Source organism: Callithrix jacchus, chromosome 9, assembly GCF_049354715.1.
Source record: "Callithrix jacchus isolate 240 chromosome 9, calJac240_pri, whole genome shotgun sequence".
Classification (NCBI taxonomy): domain Eukaryota; kingdom Metazoa; phylum Chordata; class Mammalia; order Primates; family Cebidae; genus Callithrix; species Callithrix jacchus.
The window spans coordinates 116,030,315-116,057,531 of record NC_133510.1 but is presented as its reverse complement, the minus strand read 5'-3'; the positions used below and the strand labels follow the sequence as shown (position 1 = coordinate 116,057,531).

The 27,217-nt window shown below is 54.3% G+C and overlaps 1 protein-coding gene across 1 annotated transcript in view; it reads right to left on the bottom strand.

Annotated features, from left to right (window-relative positions):
• Window positions 1-26,419, bottom strand: part of DTX1 (deltex E3 ubiquitin ligase 1) — a 40,586-nt gene extending 14,167 nt beyond the window's left edge. The window contains exons 1-3 of the mRNA XM_035257719.3: window positions 26,198-26,419; window positions 24,707-25,693; window positions 5,348-6,029 (exon numbers count right to left, since the gene is read on the bottom strand). Coding sequence (XP_035113610.1) covers window positions 5,348-6,029; window positions 24,707-24,965 — 941 coding nt within the window. The 5' untranslated portion in view covers window positions 24,966-25,693; window positions 26,198-26,419. The remainder of the gene's footprint in view (window positions 1-5,347; window positions 6,030-24,706; window positions 25,694-26,197) is intronic.
• Between the last annotated feature and the right edge of the window lie 798 nt (window positions 26,420-27,217).

Genomic DNA, 27,217 nt, shown 5'->3' with positions numbered 1-27,217 from the left:
TGGGAAGACTGAAGAGACCAAGACACACAGAGGTATCATTTGGTGCAAAAATATTGTGTTTTTTGCCATTAAAAGTATTGGCATTTGGCCAGGCATGGTAGTTCATGCCTGTAATCCTAGCATTTTGGGAGGCTAAGGTGGGTGGATCACTTGAGGTCAGGCATTCGAGACCAGCCTGGCCAACATGGCAAAACTCCATCTCTACTAAAAATACAAAAATTAGCCAGGTGTGGTGGCAGGTGCCCATAATCCCAGCTACTCAGGAGTCTGAGGCAGGAGAACCACTTGAACCTGGGAGGTGAATGTTGCAGTGAGCTGAGATTGCACCACTGCACTCCAGCCTGGGTGACAGAGCAAGACTCTGTTTCAAAAAAAAAGAGTATTGGCAAATTACAAAAGGAGAGGTACACAGATACATTGTTAAAGGCTGAGCTATGCCCCACAGAAGTCATGTGTTGAAATCTTAACCCCCAGGACCTCAGGTTGCTACTGTATTTACAGATAGCGTTTTTAAATAGGTAAGTAAGTTAAAAAGTCAGTAGGATGGCTCTAATCCGATAGGACTGGCGCCCTTCTAAGAAGAGGCCTTTATAACGCAGACAGGTACAGAGGGAAGACCACATGAGGCCACAGGGAGAAGATGCCATCTACAAGTCGAGGAGAGAGGCCTCAGAAAGGACCAACGTGCAACATCTGGATCTTAGACTTCTAGTCTCAAGAAGGTGAGAGAGAGAGAATACATTTCTGTGGTTTCAGCCGCCCAGTCTGTGGTACTTTGTTTTGGCTGCCCTAGCAAATTAATAGACTTAAAGTCAGAGAGACAGGCCAGGCGCTATGGCTTACACCTATAATCCCAGCACTTTTGGAGGCTGAGGCAGGCGGATGCTTGAGGCCAGAAGTTCGAGACCAGCCTGGGCAACATAGTGAGATCCTGTCTCTACAAAAAATTTTACAAAGTTAGCTAGGTGTGGTGGTGTGTGCCTGTAGTTCCAGCTACTTGGGAGACTGAATTGGGAGGACTGCTTGAGGCCAGAAGTTTGAGGCTGCTGGGAGCTAGGACTGCATCATTGCACTCTAGCCTCAGCAACAAAGCGAGGCCCTGCCTCTAAAAACAAACAAACAAACAAAAAAACAAAGGCATAGAAACAAAGAGACCAGGGTGGGGAGGTCTGGGAGGGGGTTGGGGACCAGGGTGACCGTGGGTGGGCCTGTCTGCCTGGCTCCACAGAGACCCCCCACCTCCATCCCTTTCCCTTTATAGGCTGCATGTGGGCCTCAGCTGTCTCAGCAATGGGAAGCTTTAGGCAGGAGAAGCCAGGGTCTGCCACCCCCCATCTTCCTTCCTCCTACTCCCCTTCCCCAGCAACAGGCTCCAAGGGTCTTGTGAGCCAGGGGGATTTTTCCCAGGGGGTTTCTTGGAGTTGGGGACTTTAAGCTGGGCTTGTCTGGCTGGGGAGGGTCAGTTAAAGGGGCTGGAGTGAGGCTGGGCAGAACCTGTGCAGGTGGGGAGGGATGAGGGAGCTCTGGGGAAGTTCCCCACCACACATCTCCTGTTTTCTAGACCAGTGTCGGGGCTCAGGGAGCGTCAGAAACAGTCCCCAGGGGGAGGGGCAGGAGAAATGATGTTGGCTGTGGGGAAGGGGCATGTGGCTGGAGACAACAGAGCTCTGGCAGTTGTTTAACGATCCGAACCCCCGCAGAGAAACCTTCCTTTTCACTATAGCCCTCTAGAGCTCAAGCACAGCCTATAGCTCCCCACTGATGGCAGCATCAAGCCCAGGCTTCCCTGAGGTTGCCCAACCTAGCCCTGTACCCCCACTTGGGAAAAAGTTTCAGCCCCCATTGCTCCCGAAGGGTGCTTCCGTCTCTGGTGGTCTCCAGATCCTTCTGGATTCATTCCTACCTCTGCCCCTGTGCACTGGCAGTGCCCTGCCTGGGGTGCCCTTCTTTTGGCTGGCGCTTCTCACTCCAGCCCTTCCCACACCTCTAGCCCTTCCCCAAACACACCATGCCCTCTGAGCCTCCGTGAAGTTGCTCATGCTGTTCCCTCGGCCTGGAACAGCCGTCCTCCACATCTGGCCACCTCCTCAGAGGGATCCTCCCTGGACTCCCACACCAGCCTGCCCCACTAGTTCCCCAGCACTTCTGGCTTGCTCCAGAGATCGTGTCCGTTTCCTCTTTCCTTGCTGTCTCCCCATCTGTCTGCGTGCCCTGGGAGGACACCGGCCTTGTCTGTCTTGTTCAGCTCTCCAGTACATGTAGAGAATTAACACTGGGCCATGAAAGCTGAGTAATTTTCAGCCTGCTCTAGAACCGTAGCTTTCAAATCTCTCCTCTCTCTTTTATTTTTTAATTTATTGAGACACAGTCTCACTGTTGCTCAGGTTAGAGGGCAGTGGTGTGATCTCAGCTCACTGCAACCTCCACCTCCCAGGTTCAAGCAATCCTCCCACCTCAGCCTCCCAAGTAGCTGGGACTACAGGCATGTACCACTGTACCCAGCTAATTTTAGTATTTTTAGGAGAGATGGGGTTTCACCATGTTGGCCAGGCTGGTCTGGAACTCCTGGCCTCAAGTGATCTGCCCACCACGGCCTCCCAAGTGAGCCACTATGCCTTGACTTAACTATTTCATCATTGAGTAAGAAATTCATTTCACCTGGCAACCTATTAAACCCATGCAGAAATGACGCAAAACATTCATGGAGTGATTTTTTTTTTTTTGAGATAGCGTCTTGCTCTATCTCAGGCTACAGTGCAGTGGTATGAGCATAAGTCACCACAGCCTTGACCTATTGGGCTCAAGTGATCCTGTTGCTTCAGCCTTCTGAGTAACTGGAACCACAAGCACACACCACCCTGCCTGGCTAATTTTCTGTTATTGTTGTAGAGATGGAGTCTTGCTGTGTTGCCCAGGCTGTTCTTGAACTCCTGGACTCAAGTGATCTGCTCACTTCAGTCTCCCAAAGTGCTGGGATTACAGGCATGAGCCGCTGTGCCCAGCCTTCACGTAACAATTCTTACTTTTACTCTTCATTACACATGCCTATTCTATTCTATTCTATTCTATTCTATTCTATTCTATTCTATTCTGACAATTCTGGCTACAATCTTCTGATTTCTAGTCAACTTGCAGGTTACAAGAACACTGACCCAGAGAGAGGGTTCTCAAATTCTTACTGCAGAGGTCCCTGGAATTCTCCTGGTTCTGTCCCCTTCTACACCCCCTCTGGCTTGTCATTCTAGGACCCACTCTACTGTCATTCTAGGGTTTTTCTTCGACCCCCTCAAGTCTCCTCTCTGTTGGCACTGGGCCTGCCCTAGGCTATGGTCACACGGGACACACCTCTGTGTGTCCCCATGGCCCTCTCCTCCGAGAGGAATGAAAAGGTGGAAAAAGAGAAGGGAAGGGTGAGGCAGGCAGGTGGTGGTGGCCGTGAAGCGTCCCTGGAAAATGACAGCTCCCTGCCCTCTATGCCAACCCTCCTCCTAGAGAGCAAAAATTGTCCTAATGGCCATGGCTGAGCTACTGCCGGTGTAGATGCTGTGTTCAGGTTCACAGCGTTTTCACACAATGGGAAGATCTTGGGTTAAGATGTCCCAGACCCCAAGATCTGCCCCCATTTGACAGATGATGAAACTGAGGCTCAAGGAAGGAGAGGGACTCATCCCAGATTTCCCAGCTCAGAAATGGCCAAGAGCAGGATGAGCATGGTGGTTTATGCCTGTAATCCCAGCACTTTGGGAGGTCGAGGCAGGTGGATCACTTGAGGTCAGGAGTTCAAGACAAGCCTGGGCAACATAATGAAACCCTGTCTCCACTAAAAACACACACACACACACACACACACACACAAAAGTAGCCAGGCATGGTGGTGTGCACCTGTGGTCCCAGTTACTCAGGAGGCTGAGGCAGGAGAATTGCTTGAACCCGGGAGGTGGAGTGCAGTGAGCCAAGATCGTGCTATTGCACTCTAGCCTGGGCGACAGAGTGAAACTGTGTCTCAAAAAAAAAAAAAAAAAAAGTGGCCAAGAGGGGATTTGAACCCAGGAAGTCAGACCCTCAAAGTGACAAAAGATGAATAGGGCTGCCTAGTTCAGGGTCCTGACCTTTCCTTTTCCCAGGCCTTGGTTGCCCATAATAAAAGGGGTGACCTGGATGCAGTGACCCCAAAGGTCATCCAGATCTGAGCTTTGGTGATCTCTGGCCATTATTATCAATTCCCTGGCCATGCCATGGTAATCGAAGCACAGTTGGTTTGGGGGGCCTCTCTTCCTCTGGTGGGCCACAGTCCACATCCCCCTGGTCTTTTCTCTTCTGGTCTGTGCCAAGTTCAAGGTCTTTGATCTTTCTTCTCATTGCCACCCACAGGGCTTGGTCCTCTGCTCAGACGGACTGAACCTGGGGTCTGGCGTGGGCACCCAACAGCAACTCACTGGGTCGCTATCCTGGGGTCTGGGACATCTTAACCCAAGAATCTCCAAACTTGATATGAGCTGGGATAAAATAATAAAATCCTACTGGGAAAGCCAGTTCACAAAAAAGTGTTTCCAAGAAGGGCTGCTCTGGTTAAAACAAGAGCAGAGAGACAGACTGTTGTTTGCCTGGCTTTCCACTCCCCCTCTCCGTGATTCCAGGTCACCCCAGAAGTCCCTGGAGCCCAGTGTTAAACCATAGTATTAACCCAGAGTAATGGTGATATTTCAGGTGCAGCCTATGGGGAAATACTTTGGACGGGCAGCTGATGCTTGCTCGAGCCACCGTATCAGGTGGGCATGGACTGGGACAAGGACTGATGGATTCTGAAGCCCTCTAAAAATCCTAAGACAACACAGCACAGACTTTGGAATCCGACAGGTCTGGACGCCAATGTCTACTCTTCCCTGGGTAACCCTGAGAAGGCACCATAGCTCTCCCAGCCTCGGCTTCCCCATCTGTAATGTGCAAGTGTTACAGCTGTTTGGTGGAATCTGCGCGGTGATACACACAGAGGGTTTAGCGAATAATAAACATGGAACACGCAGCACTGCTGATGTTGCTGTTACGCCCCGCCCCCACTTGGGAATTGTGTGATCTCCGCGGAGTCAGTTCCCTGTCTGTGAACTGGAGGTGATGATGGTACCTACTTCATAGGGTCCTTATACGTGGAGCTAAATGCGTGGGAACTTGTTAAGGGGCTTAGTTGATGCTTGGCACAAAACGAACACTTAGTGGATGCTCGATATTACGTATCGTCATTGTTATCATTGTAATCTTTGCTCCTGGCCCTAGTGGGCAACCACCCCGGGCTTGGTCCTTGCCTGCGAACGACCACACAGAGGCCCCCTCCCACTGGGCCCCGTCTTACCCGGGCGGAATGGAGGCGCGTGCGCTCACGCTGGTGGCGCGCTGGGGCCCGGGCCGGTTGAGGTTGTTCTGCCCCGGGGTGGGCGCGCCGCCGGGGGCGCTAGGGCTCCGCTGGGGCGCCCCGGGGGCCGGCGCGGGCTCGGCGGGGCCAGTGGCGGGCGCGGCCCAGAGCGCCGCGCCTGCGAAGGTGGCGCTGGGGCGCACAGCGAGGGCGCCCTGAGGTCCTCCAGGTGGCGGCGGCGGCGGCAGAGGGGGTGCGGGGGGTGTCTTGCGGCGCTGCGAGGCCAGGATGGCGTTGGAGGCGGCACGCGTGCTGTTGACCAGCAGGCACTGCTGGCACGAGCAGGGGTGGCCCGAACTGGCGCCCACAGGCCACGACTGCGACTTGGGGATGGAGCCCACGGTGAGCGGGTAGGCGAGGTCCAGGCGGCGGCGCAGGCGGCGGCGGCGGCGCGTCTGGCGGTTCATCTGCGACATGCTGTTGAAGTAGATGAGGTAGCAGAAGCCCAGCGACGAGAGGTCGAGCCACGGGTGCTGCTTCTCGTAGGCGTTCTGGATGGTGATGCAGATGTCCATGTCGTAGGCCGTCCACGCTCCGCCGTCGTTCTCCCACTCCCACACGATGCCCTTGCCAGGCGCCGACGATGGGTCGTAGAAGTTGCGCCGCACGGGCCGCATGGTGCCTGTGCTCGAAACGGGGAGGGGGCGTCAGCACAGTGGGCGTGGGCGGCGCGGCCCGGCCCGGGGTGGGGACACCGAACGCTGGTCTGCGCAGGTGGAGGGGCGGGCTGGAGGTTGGAGGGTCAGCACAGGCCTCCAAGGGGGGAATCCAGACTTGGGGAGGGAGTCAACACATGCATGGGGAGAAATGGGGTCAAGGCCCAGGCATGGGGTTCAGCACAGGCTGGAGGGTCAGGACAGGTGGGGGCCAGGGCGAGGGGGGCCTGGGCTAAAGGTTCAGCACAGAGTGGTGGGGCGAGGTGGGCAGGGGCTCCTAGTCAATAGATTGGGGATAGGTGCGGGAGAGCCAGCAAACTGGACACCGGGTGTGTGTCAAGACAGCCTGGGGTAGGAAAACTAGCAAGGTGTGGAGGGCTCCCCCACCCCCACCTCTCCAGGGCCAAGACAGGCACTGAAGTGGTGTTATCACAGGCCCTGGAGGGTGGCGGGGAGGGCAAAGGGGGACTGGGGTCTCTTCAGACCAAAGTCAGATAAGTTGGGGCAGGCACAGAGAGACCAGGCCAGGTGCAGAGGCCCCCTTGCAGTCCTCTCCTTCAATATAGCTACCTCACCCATTCAATGATTCATTCACCAATCTGTTCATGCCTTAGTTCATTAACTCAAGTACTAGTTCATTTAGTCATTCAACACTTCTTGCATTATTTCATTCATTTTTCCATGCCTGAGTTCACATATTTATGTACTTTTTACTTCATTCATTTAATGATTCTTTCATTAGGTCATTCCTTCCTGCCTGCAGTCATCCATTGTTTATTATTTATTTTATTTTATTTAGAGATGGAGGTCCCCCTGTGTTGCACAGGCTAAGTCTCAAATTCCTGGGCTCAAGCGATCCACCTGGCTTGGCCTCCCAAAGTGCTGGGATGACAGGTGTGAGCCACAGTCTTGCTCTGTCACCCAGGCTGGAACACAGCGGCACAATATAGGCTCAATGCAAGCTCCACCTCCCAGGTTCAAACGATTCTCCTGCCTCAGCCTCCCGAGTAGCTGGGACTACAGGCATGCACCACCTCACTGGGCTAATTTTTGTATTTTTAGTAGAGATGCCGTTTCGCCATGTTGGCCAGGCTGGCTGGTCTCGAACTCCTGACGTCAGGTGACCCACCCACCTCAGCCTCCCAAAGTGCTGGATTTACAGGTGTGAGCCACTGCACCTCGCCCCCTTACGCTTTTTTAAATTGATAGCTCTATGTATTCTCCATCTTCAGCTCACTCCTGTATTAGGCATTCAGCCATTCCTTCATTTACCATCACCCTATTTAAAATGTGCACCCCACACACTTTCCCCTCTCTCCTTCCCCGCTCCATTTTCTCCACCAGATATACTTCACATTCGACCCATTTATCTTGGTTTCTGTCTGTCTCCCCCTCGATAGAATGTAATAGCCACAGGGTGAGGGATTTTGTTTTATTTGCTTCTATATCCCCAGCATCTGCACACAGTGAGTGCTCAAGTGATATTTTCTGAATGAATGAATGAATTCATTAGCTCCCACGTGGATCCATTTAAAAAAAATTCATTCACACTTAGTGCTCACCCCTGCACTGGTCCAGTCCGTCATTTGCTTATTTGTTATTTTTATCGATCTGTTTGTTTCATTTGTTACTGCCGTGGACAACCACCTGCTGACTGCCAGGTGGACCCCCTTTCATAAAGGAGGGCATTGGGGCTTTACTCCCAACCACAGCTTCGTGTTTGCCAAAGCTCTATGTGCTTCTCTGACAGCAAGGCTCCGCAGGAAACTCTGAGTTAACCAGAGATAACCCAAGAGGTACAGGCTGCAGGACTTCTCAGAGCCTTTAGCCTGCTCTGTGTCTTGGGGCTGATGCAGTGGGAGTCTTTTGCTGCGTTCATTTGGCACACCTGCAGAAAGGCTGCACACTCAATTGCTCCTCAACCTCGGAAAGTTCCTTAAACCTCCCCAGGCCCTCAGCGGCCCCATCTCAAAAAGAAGGGTGTTAATCCATGACCCCCCACTTTCCTCTCACACAGGGTTTAGGGTAGGAGTGAGTGAAAACAGTCACAGCAGGTCTGAGTGAGACCCCAGCGCTGAGAGGCAGGCAGCCCTCACGTCAAGTCCTGACTTTTTGACTTTCCAGCTCTGTGACTGCGACTCAACATCTTTGGGCCCCAGTTTTCTCCTTTTAAAATGGGCATAAGCAGACTTCCCTGTGGAATTGCTAAGAGGATCAATTGAGATAAATATTGTGTCTACTCTGATGATTCCAAAATCCGCCATCTTCAGCCCCATCTTCTCCCCTGGGAGCCAGGTTCATGATCCTTCCCTGGAGGGGTCTAACAGGCACTTTGAACTCAGCTCTGCTCTCCCCTGCCTCAAACCTGCTTCTCCCGAGGACTTCACATCACAATTCCTGGCAGCTCCCACCCTTCTGGATGCTTTTCCTTGGACCCCCAAAACCTTGGTCTAATCCTTGACTTCCTACCTCATATGTCACCTCCAATCTGTCATTAAATCAGCCATCTCCACCTTCAAATAATCCACATCTGACCACCTCTACCCCCTGCACTCACACCACCCAGTCGACACCATGTCTCTCTCTCGCCTGGACTATTGCAGTAGACTCACGACTGGTCTCTGATACTGCCCTCCCCTCCTGTAATGTTTCCCTCACTGCAGCCAGAGGGAGCCTCTCAACACAAGTCATATCACATCCTTCCTCTGCTCAAAATCCTCCCTGGCTTCCACTCACTTGGAGTAAACACCAAAGTCCTTGCCATGACCTACAATGAAACCCCACACTGTGGGGCCCTGTCCTCCTCTGACGTTGCCTACCTCGCCCTTGTCGCTCACTCCATTCCAGCCACTCTGGCCTCCTTGCTGTTCCTCAAATATACCAGGCACTGTCCAGCCTCAGGGCCTTTGCACAGGCCGTTCCCTCCGCCTGGAATATGACCTCGCCATTCCCAGATGTTCTCATTCTTTCCTCCTTTCTTTCTTACAGGTGTGTGTTCAAACATCTGAAACTGCAGCCCTCCTATTGCCTCCCTCTTAGCTAAATGTATTTTCCTCCCTGGCACTTGGCATTAGCTGACTGACATTTTATATACATGTATACACACACACACACACACACACACACACACACACACACACACATACTTTTGAGACAGAGTCTTTTGCTGTCACCCAGGCTGGAGTGCAGTGATGTGATCTCATCATGCCTCCCAGGTTCAAACAATTCTCCTGCCTCAGATTCCCGAGCAGCTGAGATTACAGGTACGCACCACCCCATCCAGCTAATTTTTTGTATTTTTAGTAAAGATGGGGTTTCATCATATTGGCCAGGCTGGTCTCGAACTCCTGACCTCAGGTGATCCACCCATCTAAGCCTCCCAGTGTTGGGATTACAGGCGAGAGCCACCGCACCCGGCAATGACATGATTTATTAATCTGCAGTCATTCTTTATGCTGCTTCTCCTTGCTTCTCCTTGCTCTAGGCTGTCAGCTGAGAAGTCAGGGATCTTGTCTGCTTTGCTCACTGCTGTAGTCCCAGCACCTGGGACAGTGCCTGCACACAGTAGGCCCTCAATACCTGGAAGGCATTTCCATTGTTAAACGGCATCTTCCCCGGATGCCTGGCCCAGGGATCTGCATCCAGATAGGGGAACTCAGACTGTTCCGCACTGGCGTCCCTGCTCAGGGCTGAAAGAGCTTGTCCTCTGCCCTCTCCTCTGTTAGAATCACAAGAGCTACAGACTAGCCCTGTGCCCGGCCAACTGGAGAGGCCCTGAAAGCTGGGGAAATTGAGGCACAAAGCTATGGCTGTTGATATGAGAGGGGCGCCATGGAAGAGGTGGAGAGGTTGGACTGGCAGCCCAGCCCCAGGAAATAAGGTCCCTGGGCACTTATCATGTTCCAGCCAATCAGACAAAAACTTCCTCTGCATCTCTGGGACACCCTCATTCTGATGCCTATTTATCATTTTAATTGAGTGTGTGCAGATTGATTTCTTTCCTGGCAATGGGGCTTCCTCCACTGCAGGCCCGGAAGGGGATGAGCTAGAGAGAAAACCCTGAATCCTGCTCCCACCCGCTCCAGTGGGCTGGTCTTCCCCTCTCAGGGCTTCAGTTTCCCCACCTGCAAAAGGAGGAGTCGTGATGACTGTTCTTCACCGTTCATCTCCTGGGGGTGGGGGAAGGCACCGTGTTACCTAGCAAATGTGCAGGATAGGAAGGGAAGCAATGGGAACCTGCCTTAGTTAACTTCCTCTGTGTGCCAAGGCCTGAGCTCTGCAGGGGAGCGGAGGGTTCCCAAGTCAACGTTGGCCGGAGTGAAGCAGTGATTCAAACGACTCAGAAGTCTCTCAGTTTGAGCCAGGTGTGGTGGCTCACACCTGTAATCCCAACACTTTGAGAAGCTGAGGCAGGTGGATTATCTGAGGTCAGGAGTTCGAGACCAGTCTGGCCATTATGGTGAAACCCCTGTCTCTACTAAAACACAAACATTAATCAGGCATGGTGGTACATGAGGCATAAGAATGGTTTCAACCCAGGAGGCAGAAGTTGCAGTGAGCCGAGATCACGCCATTGCACTCCTGCCTGGGCAGTGTACCCTCTGTCTCAATAAATAAATAAATAAAAATAAAAAGTCGAGAGGTCTTGTGAAAGCCTGGCTCCACACATAGCCTCAGTGCCCTTATCTATAAAATGGGGGTATTAATACCTTCCCCAAAGAATTACTGGGGGAACAAAATGAGATAATGCATGGCAAAGGTGCTTAGCAGAACACTTAGCACTCAGCACTCAATGAATAAAACTACAAAGGCTGATATTACATAGGTGACCCACATTCATCCTCCCCAGCCCGAGTTCACTTGGTGAACTCCTATTCATACAACAAAGCCCTCCATGTGCTCGCCTTCTCTGTTCTGTTGCTGTAGTTGGCACATGCAGCAGTTTTTTGTTGCCTGTCTGTCCTCACACTGTCATTATTTGTTTTTGCTCTTAGTCACTCTCATTGGTAGATGACTTTCGGGAGGACAAACACTAGGTCAGGTACTCAACTATGACTTGAGCACCAGGCACAAAGCCTGGCGAAAAGAAGGCATCTGCAACCGAGACGGGCAACCTATTTGGCACTCGGAGGAGTGGGAAAGAGGAAGATCTGGGCTTGATGGAGAGGGAGTGGAGACTGGAGAGGGAGTGGAGACTGGAGCGCGAGCGGCCCCAGGGTGGAGGCCAAGCTTTGAGGGGTCCCTGGGGAGGACCCTCAGGCTGGGCGGAGGGTTCCCAAAGTCAGCATTGGCCAGCTCTGCAGCAAAGGACTCTGGGAGCTTGTCAGGGCCAGCCAGCCCAGGCCTCCTTCTCTCCAGGGCTCTGTTTACCAGGTATCGATTTTCCTGCCTGTTTACTGGTAGTTATTAAAGGCTGTGTCCCTGGAGTCCTTTTGAAACAAGATTGGAACCTGGAGAGCGGGAGTAATTAGGGCAGCTGCTGTCCTCCCCGCTGGGCCCTGCACCCCGCAGTGCCTGCCTCTGCCTGCCTGCCCAGGCTGAGGGGGTGGGCAGCTGGTTCCGTGGCGACCTGCCTGGACTTCGATCTCAAGATTTCCAAGGGAGCAGTGGTGGAAATGCTCCTTCTCCTCCGCAGTGGCCATGGCCTAGATTTTCAGCCAGAACAATGGGTCTAAGAAGGGGCTGCAGTTTCTTCAGCCTGGGAGAGAGGCTGGGCTTCAGGCTGGTGGCCCGGAGTTGACCACACCCCACTCTGGCCTCCAGGGTACCGCGCTGTGCCTGCCACGGGGTCTGCGTCCCCCAGGCAGTTACAGGGCCTGTGTCAAACTCGGGCTCCGTGCCTGGGCCTGTTTCTGTGTCGCTGCCTTTGTTGTCTTCCCCTTCCCTCTCCTCCCCAGTTGCTTAAAAATGCTTGGCTGAAAAATTCCAGGCTTCTTCCAGCTGAACCGGGGAAAGGGTCAGAGTCAGCTGCAGGACTGCACAAGCTGGGTTCCCTGAGACCAGGTGTGGGGGCAGCCACAGCCACAGCAGCCAGTGACTGCTTCATGCCTGGGGTAGAGACTGGGAGAGAGCGGGATGGAGAGAGACAGAGAGAGACACACACACGATCGAAGGGACTGTCAGAGACAGGCCAAAACCAACATGGGCAACTGAGGCAGATACAAAAAGAGCTGGGGTCAGAGACAAAACGAGCTTGAGAAGTGAAAAGAAAGGGAAGCCGGAAACCTAGAGGCCGAGACCATCATGGAGAGTCTGGGAAACTCAGGCTAGCATTTATTGAGCACCTACTGTATGCCACATGCTGCGCTCAGCACTCTCCTTGCATTCACTCATTCCATTTCATCCTCACACCGTTGCTTCCAGGGAGGGACCAGGACTATTTCCATTTTATAGATGAGGAAACTGAGGTCCGGAGAGGTGAACTCTTGGGAGAGCGAAAGCGGAGGGCTGGGAATGATGCCACACTCGTGGAGTAAAGGCAGGCCCAAGTTGGACTGGTTCCCAGGGGTTCAACCTCACCAAGCGGTAGCACAGCCTAGGATACTTCCAGCGATGGAGAGCTCACTACTTCAGCTTTGCCTTCTGTTATTTAGCCATGTGAGGTTTCTGCCCTAGAGCATGGTCCCAATCTGAGCCCACCGCCTAGACGTGGGTATGTGGGTACCTCAGCCCCACCTCTTGGCCTTAAGAATCAGCTGATTCCGTGGAGAAGGGGGAGGGTTCTGAGGCCCAGAGCCTTCCTCCTGCTGCCTCTCAACCTCTGAACCATTCCTTTCTGGGCTGGGCCAGCTTCAAGGCCCAGCAGGGAACCCCTCCCTTTGGGGGTGGCTTCCTGGAGGGAAGTGATCTCAGTTTGGGGCACCCAGGTCCTGACGGGAAGGAGGCACGTGGGAGGCAGTCATGGGACATCCTACCGGGTTGGGGGAGTCCCACCACAGGCTGAGGCCTGGGGCCGGGGGTTGGGCAGTGGCTGACTCCCAGCAAGACTTCACTGCATCCTCTACCAGCCCAGAAGTCACGATACTAACGCCACTGTCCACCAGCTTAGCTCATTTAATCCTCATTGCAGCCCTGGGAGTCAGGGGTCTTACTGCCCCATTTTAGAGGGCAGAAAAGAGAGGCGCAGAGCAGCTGGGAGCACACTGGATGTGACCTGTGAGCGGTCCAGCCGGATCCCACGCAAAGCCGCCTCGCTTGGTTTGCTGTTCCCTCTGACTTAGTCTCATGTGCCCATGTTCTGGGGGAGAAAACTGAGGCATAGCAGTTGCATGGCAAGTAAGTGACATGGCTGAGTTTCTAACCCCAGACTGCTACGTGACCTTCTGGAATAGTCCCTTGGCTGGTGTCTACGTGGCTGCTCACCTCTTTCCTATAACAAGGACATCAGCGGCACCCACAGCAAGTGCAGCAGTGCTCGGGGCTCGCACACGCCATCTCCCAGTCCTCACAGCAGCCCCAGGGGTATGTGCTATCATTAGCCCCATCAGGCAGATGGGGAGACTGAGGCTCCCTGAGAAGATGTAGAAATCTGGCTGGGGGCACCGGCTGGGTGGGATTCGAGCAGCAGCCTGTAGATCCAGGCTGCCTCCCGGCTCGTGCTCCGTAATCAATAATCTCATGGTGTTCTGTTTCCTTCCAAACTCTCCTCTGGGACTCATCAGGCTAAGCTGTGGTGCATTAGTGGTTTCCTCGTGGTTGAGGCTGGCCCAGGTTCTCCAGAGTCTGCTGGAAAGCTGGGCCAGGGTAGTGGGGAGACAAGGGGAGGAGGGGGGGTTTGCAGCGCTGCCTAGAGAAGGCTGAGGGGGTGTGTGGCACTCAGAGAGGCTACCACCTTGGAGGCTGCTGGCAGGCGGGGGCTGGCACTGCACACACCATGGGCTGTATGGGGGGCTTCCTGGTCACCTGGCTTCTCACGCCCCAGCAGGGGACTCAGATCGTCAGCAAAGCAGGAAGCGGAGGGGGAGGGGACAGAAAGTCTGGACAGTCCTCTACCACCAGAACCCTTCGAGCCGCTCCTTCCTCATCTGCGAAACAGCGTAATTGTAATAATAATGATAATGATAATTAATAATAATAAGAAACATTCCCAGAGAGCCTACTGTGTGCGAGGCACTGTTCTAAATGCTTCATGTAAGTCAACTCTTCAGCCACAAAATGACTGGGGCAGGTTGTTAAGATAATAACGAGAATAAACATGTGATAATAAGGAAAACTATTATTATCACCGTCTTGTACAAACGCTGAGTGAGGCACAGAGAGGTGAAGCAATGTACCCAAAGTCCAAAGTCGCACAGCTACTGGGCTACTAAGCGAAGACTGAACCTAGCCAGGATTTGAACTTCCACTGCCACCCCTCTGGCCCACGCTAGCCTGGACTACTGCAGGGGCCTCCTCCCTGTGTCCCAGTGTCCATCCTTTGCAATGTGCAGTGCATTCTCTTGTGACAACCAGAGGGATTTTTCACAGACTCAAGTCTGTGTCACTCCTCTGCTCAACAGCTATCAATAGCTCCCTAGGGCCCTTAGGAATCAGTCTAAGCTCCTGAGGGTAGCCTCTGAAGCCCATCACAAGCTTTCTGCACAGCCAGCCTCACACTCTAACCATACCAAAATTCCGGCCATATGCTTCTGTATTTGGATATGCTGTTCCATCTCTCCAGAGTGCCCTTCTGCCCACCCCGCCCCATTGGCCTCCCTGCTGAGTTCTTTCTCCATCTTCTGGCTCAGCACAAACACTTTGTCTTTTTAGGATTCTCTGCCATCCTGAGGGCAAATCCCTCGCTCCTTGGGGCCACCATAGCACCCTGCACCTGCAAGGTTCCCATCAAGCACATAGCTCACTAGTGTGGAGGTGTCTGTGTTTCTTCCAGCCCGGCAGCCCCTCCCAGGCTGGGCTGGTTTATAGCCACCTTGGCCTCCTGCTATGGTCAGAAGTGCAGGGAGGTAGGTACTTGCAAAATGTTAGATGGATGAATGAATGAATGAATAACCAAATACATCTGAATAAACCTAACTGAATGCCTCACATGACTAGGCTGAAGACTGCAAGCTAGGTGGATATGGCTTTGTTCTGGTTCACATGCTATTTACATTTTAAAAATGCAAATGTGAACAATATTTATTTATTTACTTATTTTTGAGACAGGCTCTCATTGTGTCGCCCAGGCTGGAGTACAGTGGTGCCATCATAGCTCCCTGCAGCCTGCACCTCCTGGTCTCAAGCAACCCTCCAGCCTTAGCCTCCCGAGTAGCTGGGATCACAGGTGTGTGCCATCATGCCCAGCTAACTTTTTTCATTTTTATTTGGTAGAGATACAATCTCATTACATTGCTCAGGCTGGTCTTAAACTCCTGTGCTCAAATGATTCTCCTGCCTCAGCCTCCCAAAGTGCCAGGATTCCAAGCATGAGCCACCTCAGTCGGCCTCCACATTGAAAAATTGGGGCAGACTCTCACCAGTCCAGATTTCAAAAATCCCCAGATATCCAAGGGCGAGGCCACCATGATTGGCCTCCTTGGCAACTGTGAGCAGAAGCTGAGTTATGCTGGCCCCATTCATGCCCTCAAGTATTTACCAAGCACCTGCTGCATACCAGGCACCGGAGAGCAAGACAGTTAAAAACCCTCTGCCTTCCCAGACACTGCACACACTTCTATTAGTTGCCCAGGCCCTGTAAGCATCTGAATTTGCAGGCTTTGCGTACTGGGGAAGCTGAGCTGCAGAGAAAAACTTGGGCATGATCACCTGGCAAATTAGAGACAGGTCTTGGACCCAGGTTCCCTGACTGTCATTTCCACAGTAACACCTTGGAATGAATGAGACTTCGTTCCCTAGAACAGATGAAGCTGGGGAGGGCAATGCTTACCCCAACCAGGAGGAGGGTCCTGGGAGGGTGTAATTCCAGGTAGACTCTGTGCTTCCCCCTGCCATGTTCTGCTTGCAGTTGGAGGGGGAGGGGACCAAGGCAGTGGGTCATCGGGACAAGAGATGGCTGTGCTGCGGCTGCTGGCAGGACCGTCCTGGCAGCAGCTTCCTTTGATTGCCTCGTCCTTTGTTCTGCATCTCAGGGTGCTCAGCCCCAGGGCCCAGTGCCAGACTCCCTCATGCACCCCGTCACTGGCCTGCCACTGCTGTCAGTGCAGGAAGCAGTAGCAGCCTGGAACAGCTCCAGAGGGATGATGGAAGGAGCCCAGAGAGGGAGAAGTGCTTGGCCAGGGTGACAGAGCAAGGACACAACCATGCGGGACCTGGAGGAGACTCAACTCTTAGCCCAGCAGCTCCTGGGTCCCACGGTGGGGGACAGTCCCATATGCTGGGACCTTCCTCGGCACTTGGCTTCCTGTATCACACCCATCATCACCCCACCCCTCACTCCCAGAACAGAAGCATCTTGAGGTCAGGGATTTGTATCTGTCCTGTTGACTATGGCATTCCTAGTGCCTGGGACAGTGTCTAGCACACAGTAGGTGCTCATAAAATTCCTAATGAATGAATGGCAACCCGAGCTCGGTACTATCATCAGGTCCACATTACAGGTGAGGAAACAGAGGCTCAGGGAGGGAGTGTGGTTTACTTAAGGTCACAAGTCTCCCCACCCTTACAATTTTTTTTTTTTTTTTTTGGCAACGAAGTCTCTCTCTGTCACCCAGGCTGGAGTGCAGTGGCATGACCTCAGCTCACCGCTACCTCCACTTCCTGAATTCAAGTGATTTTCCTGCCTCAGCCTCCAGAGTAGCTGGGATTTCAGGCACCCACCACCACACCCAGCTAATTTTTGTATTTTTAGTAGAGATGGTATCTCACCAGGTTGGCCAGGCTGGTCTCGAACTCCTGACCTCAGGTGACTCACCCGCCTCAGCCTCCCAAAGTGCTGGGATTACAGGTATGAGCCACTGTGCCTGGCCTACAACCCCCATGATTCTTAGCAAGCAGCTGTGATGGGAACCCAGAGCCCAGCCCTCACCAACAGCATTACCCAAGGCAGCTGGTTTCAGGTTCCAGGCCCCATGTCCTCAGTTGATGTCAGCCAGTGGCAGCTAGGAGCTGGTGGGGGTGTCTATGTAAATTCGGAGGCTGGCTGGGCTCTTGGGGGGTGACTGTCTAAGGGTCTGGAGCTTTCCTGGGAACTGGCTACCACTGGTTGTGAGTCCAGAGCCGAGTGGAAGGAAGGAAGCCCAGGGACAGACAGAGGTGGTGGGTGGAGGCCTGGCAGCACCCCAGGGTCCCCCATGCCCAAGAACACCACATTGGGGAGGGAGTCAGGGAACCCAGCCCCATTGCCTACTGCCTGAATGGGCACTTGGAGCCCCTGTGAACAGTTCTGCCCCACCCCTTGGCCTCCCCTTGTGGCCCTTCCTGGTCACCCTCTCATCACACCCTCCATCACCCTCTATCATCTCCTCTCCCATCCTCTCACCCTTCACTCTTTACCACCTTCTTCACCACCCCCTCCACAGCCCCGCCACCTGTCACTTCCGCATCACCTCCCCCACTCTAGCCCCCACACTTCCCATCACAGCTTCCTTCTCCTTCCTCTCCAGGTCAGACTCCACAGCTCCTTTGGAAAGATGAGGTGGGGGATGGGAGGAAGCCGGAGAAGGTGGAGGGAGGGGAGAAGGAGAAGAATGGGGACTGGGGAGGAGAGGGAGAGGGAGAGGGCTGCGAGGGGTGTCTGTTCCAGGCATTCCCACCCGCAGCCCCGAAGGTGAGGGCAGGTCGCTGATGGTGCTGTCCAAGGTACTCTGGGAGAGCCTGGGAAGGGCCCTGCCCACCCAGCTGCAGACCTGGATCTGATCTCAGACCCATCTCTTCCCAGTGTGGGCAGGTGGCTCCCCACCCTCTGAGCTTCAGCTTTACTGTGTGTAAAATGTGGTGATGCCCACTGGCTGGGTGAAGGGAGCCCAGGGAGACTGTAGGAAGTGCCTGGGACTGCCCCTACCCAACCTGCTCCAGCTCTGAAGGCCCGTGATTAATGAGGCTGGTCCTGCAGTGTGGCTCTGAGTCCCCTAGGGCCTGGTTGCTAAAGGGCAGCAGCTGGCAGCCCAGCCTGCCAGGCCCCAGTGGGCCCCAAGAGGCCCTCCTCTACTCGTCCCCTATTTCCCATCACAGCCTCCCTCTGCCACCCTCCTCCAGGACCCTGCTGAAGGACCCGTGCTGCTTCCTCCATTTGGAAGTGTTCCTCCTGTCATTCTGTTTGCCCAAACCACACACTCTCAGAGGGCTCCTTCTCCAGGAAGTCCTCCTCTCAGAGGCGCCAGGCATACACCATGCATATGCCGTGGCTGAAAGCACCCTGCATCTCCCTAGAGAGGCATTTAAATCTTTTTCTACCTTGAGCATGAGTGGTTACTATGTGCAAAGTAGTATTCTCCATTTTACCTACATATCTCATTTAATCCTCATGACAACCCTCCCAGCTAGGGACTGTTCTTATCCCCATTGTACAGAGGAGGAAACTGAAACTCAGAGAGGTTAAGGAATGTCCCACGTCATGCAGCCGGCAAGGGGCCAAGCCTGATTTTAGGTCTGTATCTGTTGGCCTTACAAGTCAGAGGGCTCAAAGGCTATTCCCATGATACAGATTTGCCTTTACCTTCACTAGACTCTGAAATTGATCTGAAATGGATTGCTTAGATTCTGAAATGGATTTGGTCCTTCTCTCTGAGTCCTCAAGACCCAGTCCAGGACCTGGTACTCAGAAGCCACCAATGACTACCAAATACAGATGATGAATTTACAGTTTCACAACAGGCTTTTGGAGCTAGCCGAGCAGCCAGAGACCATGGGTCTGCAATGGTGGAAAATAGACGGTGCGACTGGAGGCTGGGGAGACACCTACATGCTGCCACCAGAGATGGACCACTCACTGCCCCCACACATCACACACTGAGTCTTTCTTGCCCCTGGCATCAAGGCCCAGCCCCAGTCTCCAGAGGGGAGGCTGGAGGAGGATCCCAAAGTGTCCCGTAACCAGTAGCCAAGCTCCGGAGGCCTCCGGAGTAGCGCAGGCTGTCCCTGCCTTGGACTAGACTCTGAAAACAAGCTCCAACAGGGCTCTCAAGGGAGAAGAGGGAGGGGCTCTCTCAGCCCTGGCATTACATGTCATCTTGATTTCTATCCTTAAGGCCTGTCTGGGAGGCCTCGGCTCTAGCTGAAGACTAGGCTTCCCTCAGTTTGAGGGAAACTGAGGACTAGGCTGTGTGACCTTGGGCAAGTCACTCACCTTCTCTGGACCTCAGTGTCCCCAGCTGGAGTCTAAATTCTGGAGGTACTTTCCCTGGTGATGGGAAAAGCTCCTCCCATCTGGGTAGTAACAGTCTAACGGTCTCCAGCATAAGTGTGCTCAGATAGTAGCTTCCCTTCAGGGCAGGGACCAGGGCTGAGTAAAGCCCAAGGTTTCCAGAGAAGGAGACAGGCTGGAAGATCCCGGAACCAGCCACAACCTGCCACTCCAGCCTGACGGCCAGCTTGGGGGCACCAGACAAGGCCATGCTTGCAGCCTCGGGTATGGCATCTGTGGCTGCTCCCAGCTGGCCTCCCCAGACCTCAGCGTCCCCTCTGCAGAATGGGCAGAAGGTTGCCATGCATTCCTCCAGCAGCACGTGGAGAGAGACATGGGAGGTTCCAGGCAGTTGGGTGCCCCTCCCCAGCTCCTGCCATCTGAGGCCAGGGATTGAGCTGGGAGCCACTGCAGAAGTGGCTGAGTCACACCTCTGTCTAGATGTGTGGACGAGGTGGGAAAGTCAGGGTCTTGGGGAGGCCCTCAGAGGCGGCTGTCCCAATGGCAGGGGATGTCAGTGAACCCCAGGGAGGTTGTGGCCTCTTCTCTGGTAGCAGAAAGCCATTCTCAAATCTTTCCCCCACTGCTGGTGGCAGCCAAAACCCTCACCCCAAGATCCTGATGGCTCCTGAGCCCAGCCCTGCCACCAGCTGAGCACACCCCTCTGCCTTGCGCTTCCCATACGTGGCACTCTTTGTCTGTGGGAGGGACGGTTGGGGACAGAGGGAAATGAAGAAAGAAAGTTTTGAGGGAAACCGAGCACTTGGTTCAGTACTGAGAAACAAGCAAGCCACCCATCCTGCGCCCAGCTGACTCTCCCTCCAGCCCTCTGCCCGGGACACCACCTTTGTGGATCTAACGTCATCCAGCTCAGGGTCACAGCCTCAAGCTTCCCCATGGAGGGGCTCCAGTTTCTAGGCTCCAGTTTCCAGGCTCTGGACCTGGAGGGCTTCAAAGGGAACCTCACCCCCTGCAGGGAGCAGAGAAAACAGCCCAGCAGGGGAGAGGTGAGAGGGCAACGGCTGAACAAACAGCAGCCCCCCGGGGCCAGAGCCTGGCCTCTCTCCTGTGGCCCCGGCCTGACACCTGGGCGTTCTTCCGCCAGCTGCACTGCATGAGAGGCACATAGACCGGGCATTTGTGTATCAGCATTGTGTGAGCAGGCCGGCACTGTGTGTGTGTGTGCACACGCATGTGTACCACAGTACACACCACGAGGTGTGTAGGAGCCATGTGGGGTGTTCTGTGGCACCAGCAGGGTCTTATCTCATGCTCAAGTGAAGAACGTGTGAGGGTAGTGACCCGCAGCACGCAGGCCGAATCCACTGGCCATCTGCCACTGTGCAGCTCAGGAACCGAGAATGGCTTCTACATTTGTAAACGGTTGTGGGGAAAAAAAAAGATATTTCATGACCTGTGAAAAAGATATGAAATTCAAATTTCTGTGTCCACACTAGTCTGATTAGAACGCAGCCACACTCTTTCGCTTACAGATTGCCGGTGCTGCTTTCCTGCTACGATAGAGTTGGATAGTTACAGCAGAGACTGCGAGTCCCACAAAGCTTAAAAGATTTATTATCTGACTCTATCAGAAAAGAGCTCAGCCAGCTCCTGCATTAGGAAAACAGCAAAGGCAGGTCAGTCTCCCCCCAAAATCAAGCTCAGCTTCAATGAACATGTCAAGAATTGGGCAATTAGAAAATCTAGATAGAAGCTTGTGTTCATTTCAGCACATACACGTGAGTTTTGGGTTTTACTGCATTATTGGGTGTGTGTGTGTGTGTGTGTGTGTGTGTGTGTGTGTGTATGGAATATAATCTTTTCAAGATTTACGGCTAGGCATAGTGGCTCATGCTTGTAATCCCGGCACTTTGGTAGGCTGAGGCGGGTGGATCACTTGAGGCTAGGAGTTCAACACCAGCCTGGCCAACATGATAAAACCCTGTCTTTGCTAAAAGTACAAAAATTAGCCAGGCGTGGTATGTGGTATCGTGCCTGTAATCCCAGCTACTCGAGTGGCTGAGGCACAAGAATCACTGAAACCCGGGAGGCAGAGGTTGCAGTGAGCTGAGATTGCGCCACTGCACTCCGGCCCGGGAGACAGAGTGAGACACTGTCTCAAAAAAACAACAACAAAAAACCCCAAAGATTTAAGATCTCGTTTTTGTCTCTTTTGTACCCACAGTGGTGAGCACGTGCTAGGTGCACAGTAGAGAATTAGCTGATGTTTGTGGGATAAAATCAGCCGAATTCTCTTTGTCAATCTAACAACCCTGCTGGAGATGTGATGCTCTCACCCAGTTCATGGATTTGAAAACCGAGACCTGGAGAGGCCTGAGATCACACTGTTGGCCCTCAGGTCTGCTCCCGGCCAGTCGAGGCTCTTCACTGGTCCATTACCCGTGAGGACAAGATGTCCTTTCTTGACAATGTTTTGCTCCTGGGTAAAGTGTGGGGGAAACCCTCACGTCTGGTGAGGAGGCCTCTTGCCCCACTCTCCAGCAGATTCCCAGGCAGCTAAGGTCTCCTGCCAACCACAGTAGGTTTCCAGGCCTCCCTCCCTCTCTAGTGGGGGTGGGAGAAGGTTCCTGGCAGGCTCCCAGGAGTCCGTTGAGGAATGAGTGTTTTTTTTTTCCCATTTTCCGGCAAACAGGGGGCAGGTGTGGAGTGAACCGCTCTGGGGAGGGGAAGAGGGGAAGTGGCTGGAGCTGAGCTTCTGGGTATCCGGTGAGGCTGAACCATAAAAGGGGTGTTATTGAGAGAACAGGGAGCATGAAAGTCTGGGGACTCGGGAACATAAGAGGATGCTGGGAATAGAAATGGGGGTCCCCCAAAGATAAGAGGATCAAATCAAAGTTGCCAGCTTGGCAGCCTTGGGTGGAGTCTGTCCCTTCTTCTAAGGACCCCACCACCCATCCCCAACCCAGCTAGGTCCTGGAAGATCTACACCCAGCATTAGCTCCGAACCTGCAGAACACCAGAGCTCCTAGCAAGGAGTGACCCCACCCACTTCTGCTCTCACAGCCCTGCTCTCTACCCCTAGGAGAAAGCAAAAAGGGGCGGGCGATGTGCCATGCTTCCCATTCCTCTGTCAGGGACTGCCTTGGTGCCCCTCTGGAAGAATGGGCACATGGAACTAATGATGACTTCTACTCTCTGGATCAAATTCAAGATCTTTTCATGGCTGTCCGGGTCTGTACATCTAGTCCTTGTCCAGCTGCATCTTGTACCATCTTCCCCTTGGTGAGGCATGCATTCCAAACAGAAGGGACTTAAATGTCCTCTGCTGCTTCCGACCCCAGGGCCTTTGCACTGGCACCCTCATTCATTCTTCAGGTCCCTGTTCAAACATCACTTTCTCAGGCTAGCCTTCCCTGAGTACTTCTGGGCCAGGCTTAGTTCATGCCGTCACACCTGCAACTGATTACCTGTGTGGTGATATGGTTGCTTGCTCCCTGACCACACGGGGACCTTCAGTGTAGGTCCTCCAGCAGAAGACTGATGCCCCGTCTTGCTTCCTTCTGTACCCCAGTGCTTAGCACAGAAACTGACACACAGCAGAGATCAATAAATAATCACATGATGGAATGCATGAACGATTGGCACCGCCAGTGATAGCGGTCAGTGTCTGGGGTTGTGGAAGCACAGATGTGCTAATCTGTGCCATCAATAAGCCATTTGTTATGAACTCGCCCGTGTTTCTAGACTTGGTAAGCACTCTGTGGGTACCAAGCAATGTTCTGGACTATTAGAAAGTTCAATCCATGCAGAAACTTCTACTGGACTGTGCTTGTTAGAAAAGAGACCAGCCTTTCTAAGTAAAACAGTCCAGTGGAAGTTTCTGCATGATCCAATCTTCTGGATCTACATTGGCCCACAAGGTGCCACGAGACACATGTGGCCATGAGTGCTTGAAGTGTGGCTAGTGCAACTGAGGACCTGGATTTTACATTTTACTTAGTTTTAATTAATGTCAATTTAAGTAGCCACATGTGGTTGGTGGCTACCATATTGCTTAGCCAGCTCTAGAGAGGAGAGCACCCTACTACCCTGAGGTTATTACGTGTGGTTCTGTCATCCAGGGATGCGCTGGAACTTCCCCAAACCCCATCAGCTGGTCCTTGGGGGTCAAACATGCCAAGGATTTCTAGTCTGCTTCTACAAGGTAGGACCCCACCACTCCCCACTGCCCACTGAGCTTGTCACAGATGCCACCAGGTAATGACTCAGGGAGAGATCCCCAACAATGGCAAATCTCCATTTGCCAAAAGAGAGTAGGCTTGAGAGTGGGACCTCCACGCTTTTATCACCATCGTCACTTATCACATCACCACCAACACAACCATCAACATCACCATCGTTTCAACCCAATAGGATCACCAATACCACTAAGCAACATCCACGCACAGGGCTACCAGCCACACCACCTGGCCACCAAGTCTGCCACCAACATCATTTTCTCCATCATCACCACCCATCACATCACTTCCAGCACCACCACCAACACAACTATCAATGTCACCAACACCAACGAATTCCATGATTAACGCTATCACTGACATCGCCACCAACACTGCCATATCACCATCATCCCTCCATTACCACCCAGACCCCACCACCATGAACACTATCACTGAGTCACCCCCAGCACAACTGCTAACACTGTCCCCTCCATCATTGCCACCCCACCCCACCATCGACACCACAAACGCCCCCACCCCCAATTAATTACCACCAGCACGACCCTACCCCCAAAACTGACACTTGGAGCCAGTATAGTATACCAGTTAAGAGCTTTGGCTCTGGAATTCAACCACCTGGATTTAAATCCCAACTTTGAGTTTAAATCACTCAGCTTCTTGGACACTCAGTTTCTTCATCTATAAAATGGGACTAATAACAATACAACAGTAATAAGACTTACTGCCTGTGATTCTTGGAAAAAATCACACGAGGAAGTGCATGTAAAGCCCTTATTCTACAATCATGTGCCGGTGCTCTTCTAGGTTCTGTATTTAGTGAGCACAATTTTATTTAATCCTCACTCAGCTGTGAGAGATATTGATCTACCCATTTTGCAGACGAGGAAACTGAGGTTCAGAGACATGCTGCAACTCTCCCAAGGCCCTGCAACATACTCAGAGCCTGTATTGGAATCCAAGTCTTAAACTGGACCAGTAGACGGCCCTGTTTTTCTGGAGGTGGGGCAGGGGGATGGGGAAGGGATTTGGGATCAGCAGATTTACTGGGATTTTCAGCATCCCATGCTGCAAGGTAGTGGTGGCAGTGGTGGTGGCGGTGGTGGTGGTGGTGGCAGTGGCACAGCAGGGTGGGTGGCTTGGGGTGGGTGGGGAGTCTGCTCACCTGTATCCTGGCGAAACTGGTGCATGGACTGCAGGTCGATGATGTAGGGCACAAGCTGGGCGTCCACCTGCCCCAGGACCACGGAACCGCGAGCGTCCTCCTTCAGCACGTTCTCGATGTGGTGGCACACGGTGGCCGTGTAGGGCCGCCAGCGGCTGTGCTCACTCAACCACTCCCACACCACCACCCGGGCCACGTTCTGTGGTGGGAAGCCCAGGCCATTCACAGGCATCAGTCCACCATGGCCTGGCCGTGACATGGCCGCCAATGCCTCAGGGGCCAGGTCCCCCACGATTGCAGGCCCAGCTCCTCCTGGGCCTGGGAGCAGGCGGCAACTTCCTTTCTCCCCAGGGGACAGCAAGGACCGTCTGGCCTCTTTCTAACTTTGGGTTGTCTCTGAGGCCTAGAGGCCCCCGTTAAAGGAATGTGGGGGGGCCATCCAGGCTGCAAAGACCCCTTCCCTGCAGAGCCTTTTCAGATAAAGGCTGCTGCCCTGGAAAGCAAGTGTCGGAGGAAACAGCTCTAAAGTCCTCGGCCCATCGGCTGGCTCGGGTAGGGAGTGAGGCAGAGGCCCCTGTTCTAGGTTCAGCCTCTTCTTCCCTGTCTCTGGTCCTTCTTCCCCGCCAGACAGGGCCTGTCACCCAGGAGGCCTGGGCCCCAGCCTGCTGCTCCTGCGGCTCTCAGCCAGCCCTCTGCACTCCCAACTGCGTCCCAGACCCTGCGCCTGGCTTCAGTGGGGCTGCTGGCCTCCCTCGGGTCCCGGCCCCCTTCTCCGACGGCTCCTGTAGAAGGGGGCGTCCCTGCCCCCTTGTTCCCTCTCCACGGTGTCCTGGAAGGCCTGGGTGGCCGCAGAACGCACGGGGAGGAGTGCGATGCGGACCCCTGGGCGGCGCGCCTGGACTGCGGCTCCGGGGCTGGGCGGGGGCACGAGGGGGACGAGGGGGGCGGGGGCCCGTGGGCACGCCCCACCCCACTCGTGCTCGCGACCTGCCAGGAGACAAGAGGGGAGAGGGCCCTTTAAGAGGAGAGAGCAGCACCCCTCCCCCCTTCCCAGGAGAGCATTCGGCTGAGAACAATGGGGAACCGAAGGGGGACAGCAAGAGGGGCGTACGGGGTCGCCCCTCCAGGGTTCCCTTGGGGCAGGCCTGGAGGGAGGGCTGGGGCGGGGGGCGCGGTTTTCTGAGACTCTCAGACTGGGGGGCGCCCCCCTTGGCTCCCCGAGCCTTCCCTTCCCCGGGGGCCCGCGCCGTGCCGGGGGGGATGCCGGGTGCACGGGGATGCGCGGGGAAGCTCGGGGATGCGCGGCGCTGCAGGCGCGGCCCAGGGCCCCTCGGGGGTCGTGTCGCTTAGGGGGCGAAGCCAGGAGATGGATTGTCGCTGCCTCCCGCCCTGGGGGTAGCAGCCCCTCTTCCCCAGCCCAGACATTCCCGAGCGGCGCGCGGGTCCCCGGCGGGAGCCGGGGGTGGGGTCCCTAAGCACCCGAGCTCTCACCGCCTCTACTCGGCTCCGGCTCCGGCTTGCGCTCCAGCACCGCCGCCTCCTGGGCTCCCCCCGGAGTGGGAGGGAGCCGCGGTCCCGCCTCCGCGCCCGTTCCCTCCCAAGCCCCTTGGCCGCCTCGCCGAGCTTTCCGCGCGTGGACAGACTGCCCGGCCGATGGACGGACGCAGGAGCCGGCTGGCGGCCGCTGGGATCCCGCGGGTGGGAGGCGGCCTCGGCGGTGCTCCGGGAGGGAGAGGGGAGGGGGCGGAGGAGGAGGAAGGGGAGGAGACAGATCGCGGCCCTGAGCGCCACCGGCGTTGACACGCGAGTCCCGGGGCGCCCCAAATCCTCGGCCAGGCCCTCCCGAGTCCCCAAGGGGCCTTCTGATCTCAACCAGGGAGGCAGGGAGTGGCGTGCTTAGGAGTTGCCGGCTTGAATCTTTGTCATCTTTATTTCCAGTTGCCCAGTCCAGGGCCTGGCACTGACTAGGTGCTCAGTAAATGCCTGAATGAATGAAAAAGATCCAGAGAATGTCTAAAGAAAGATCTTGAAGCATTCAGAGCTAGCCTCCTTTCCTCCTCTGACTATTCCTGGGGGCGGGAGGGTGCTGAGAAGGCCTGATTCAGACTCAGATGGAACCGTGGAATCTGAAGTACAGATGAGGAGACTGAGACCAGAGAGAGTAAGACCCAGGCCCAGGATCACAGAGGCTTAGAGCAGTGCCCACACACCAACCTCGATCTGAATCTCCTGCCAGTACCAGTTTCCTCAAAGCACCCACCTGCTACAGGTGAGAGGGGTGGGACCAGGGGAGGGGATCCTGCCCAGCAGGTGATGACCCTGGAGGAAGACAAGGGCAGGCCCTCTGCCATGTCATTCACAGCCACCTGCAAACAGCTGGTGCTCAATAAATGGGTGAGCATTGGTTGGATGGAAGGGAAGGCTGGAAACGACAGCAGCTCAAGTGTTAACGGGAGGGTCAGTCCCTCCCTCCTAGGCAAGCTGAGACACACATCGGCTGGGAGGGAGGTG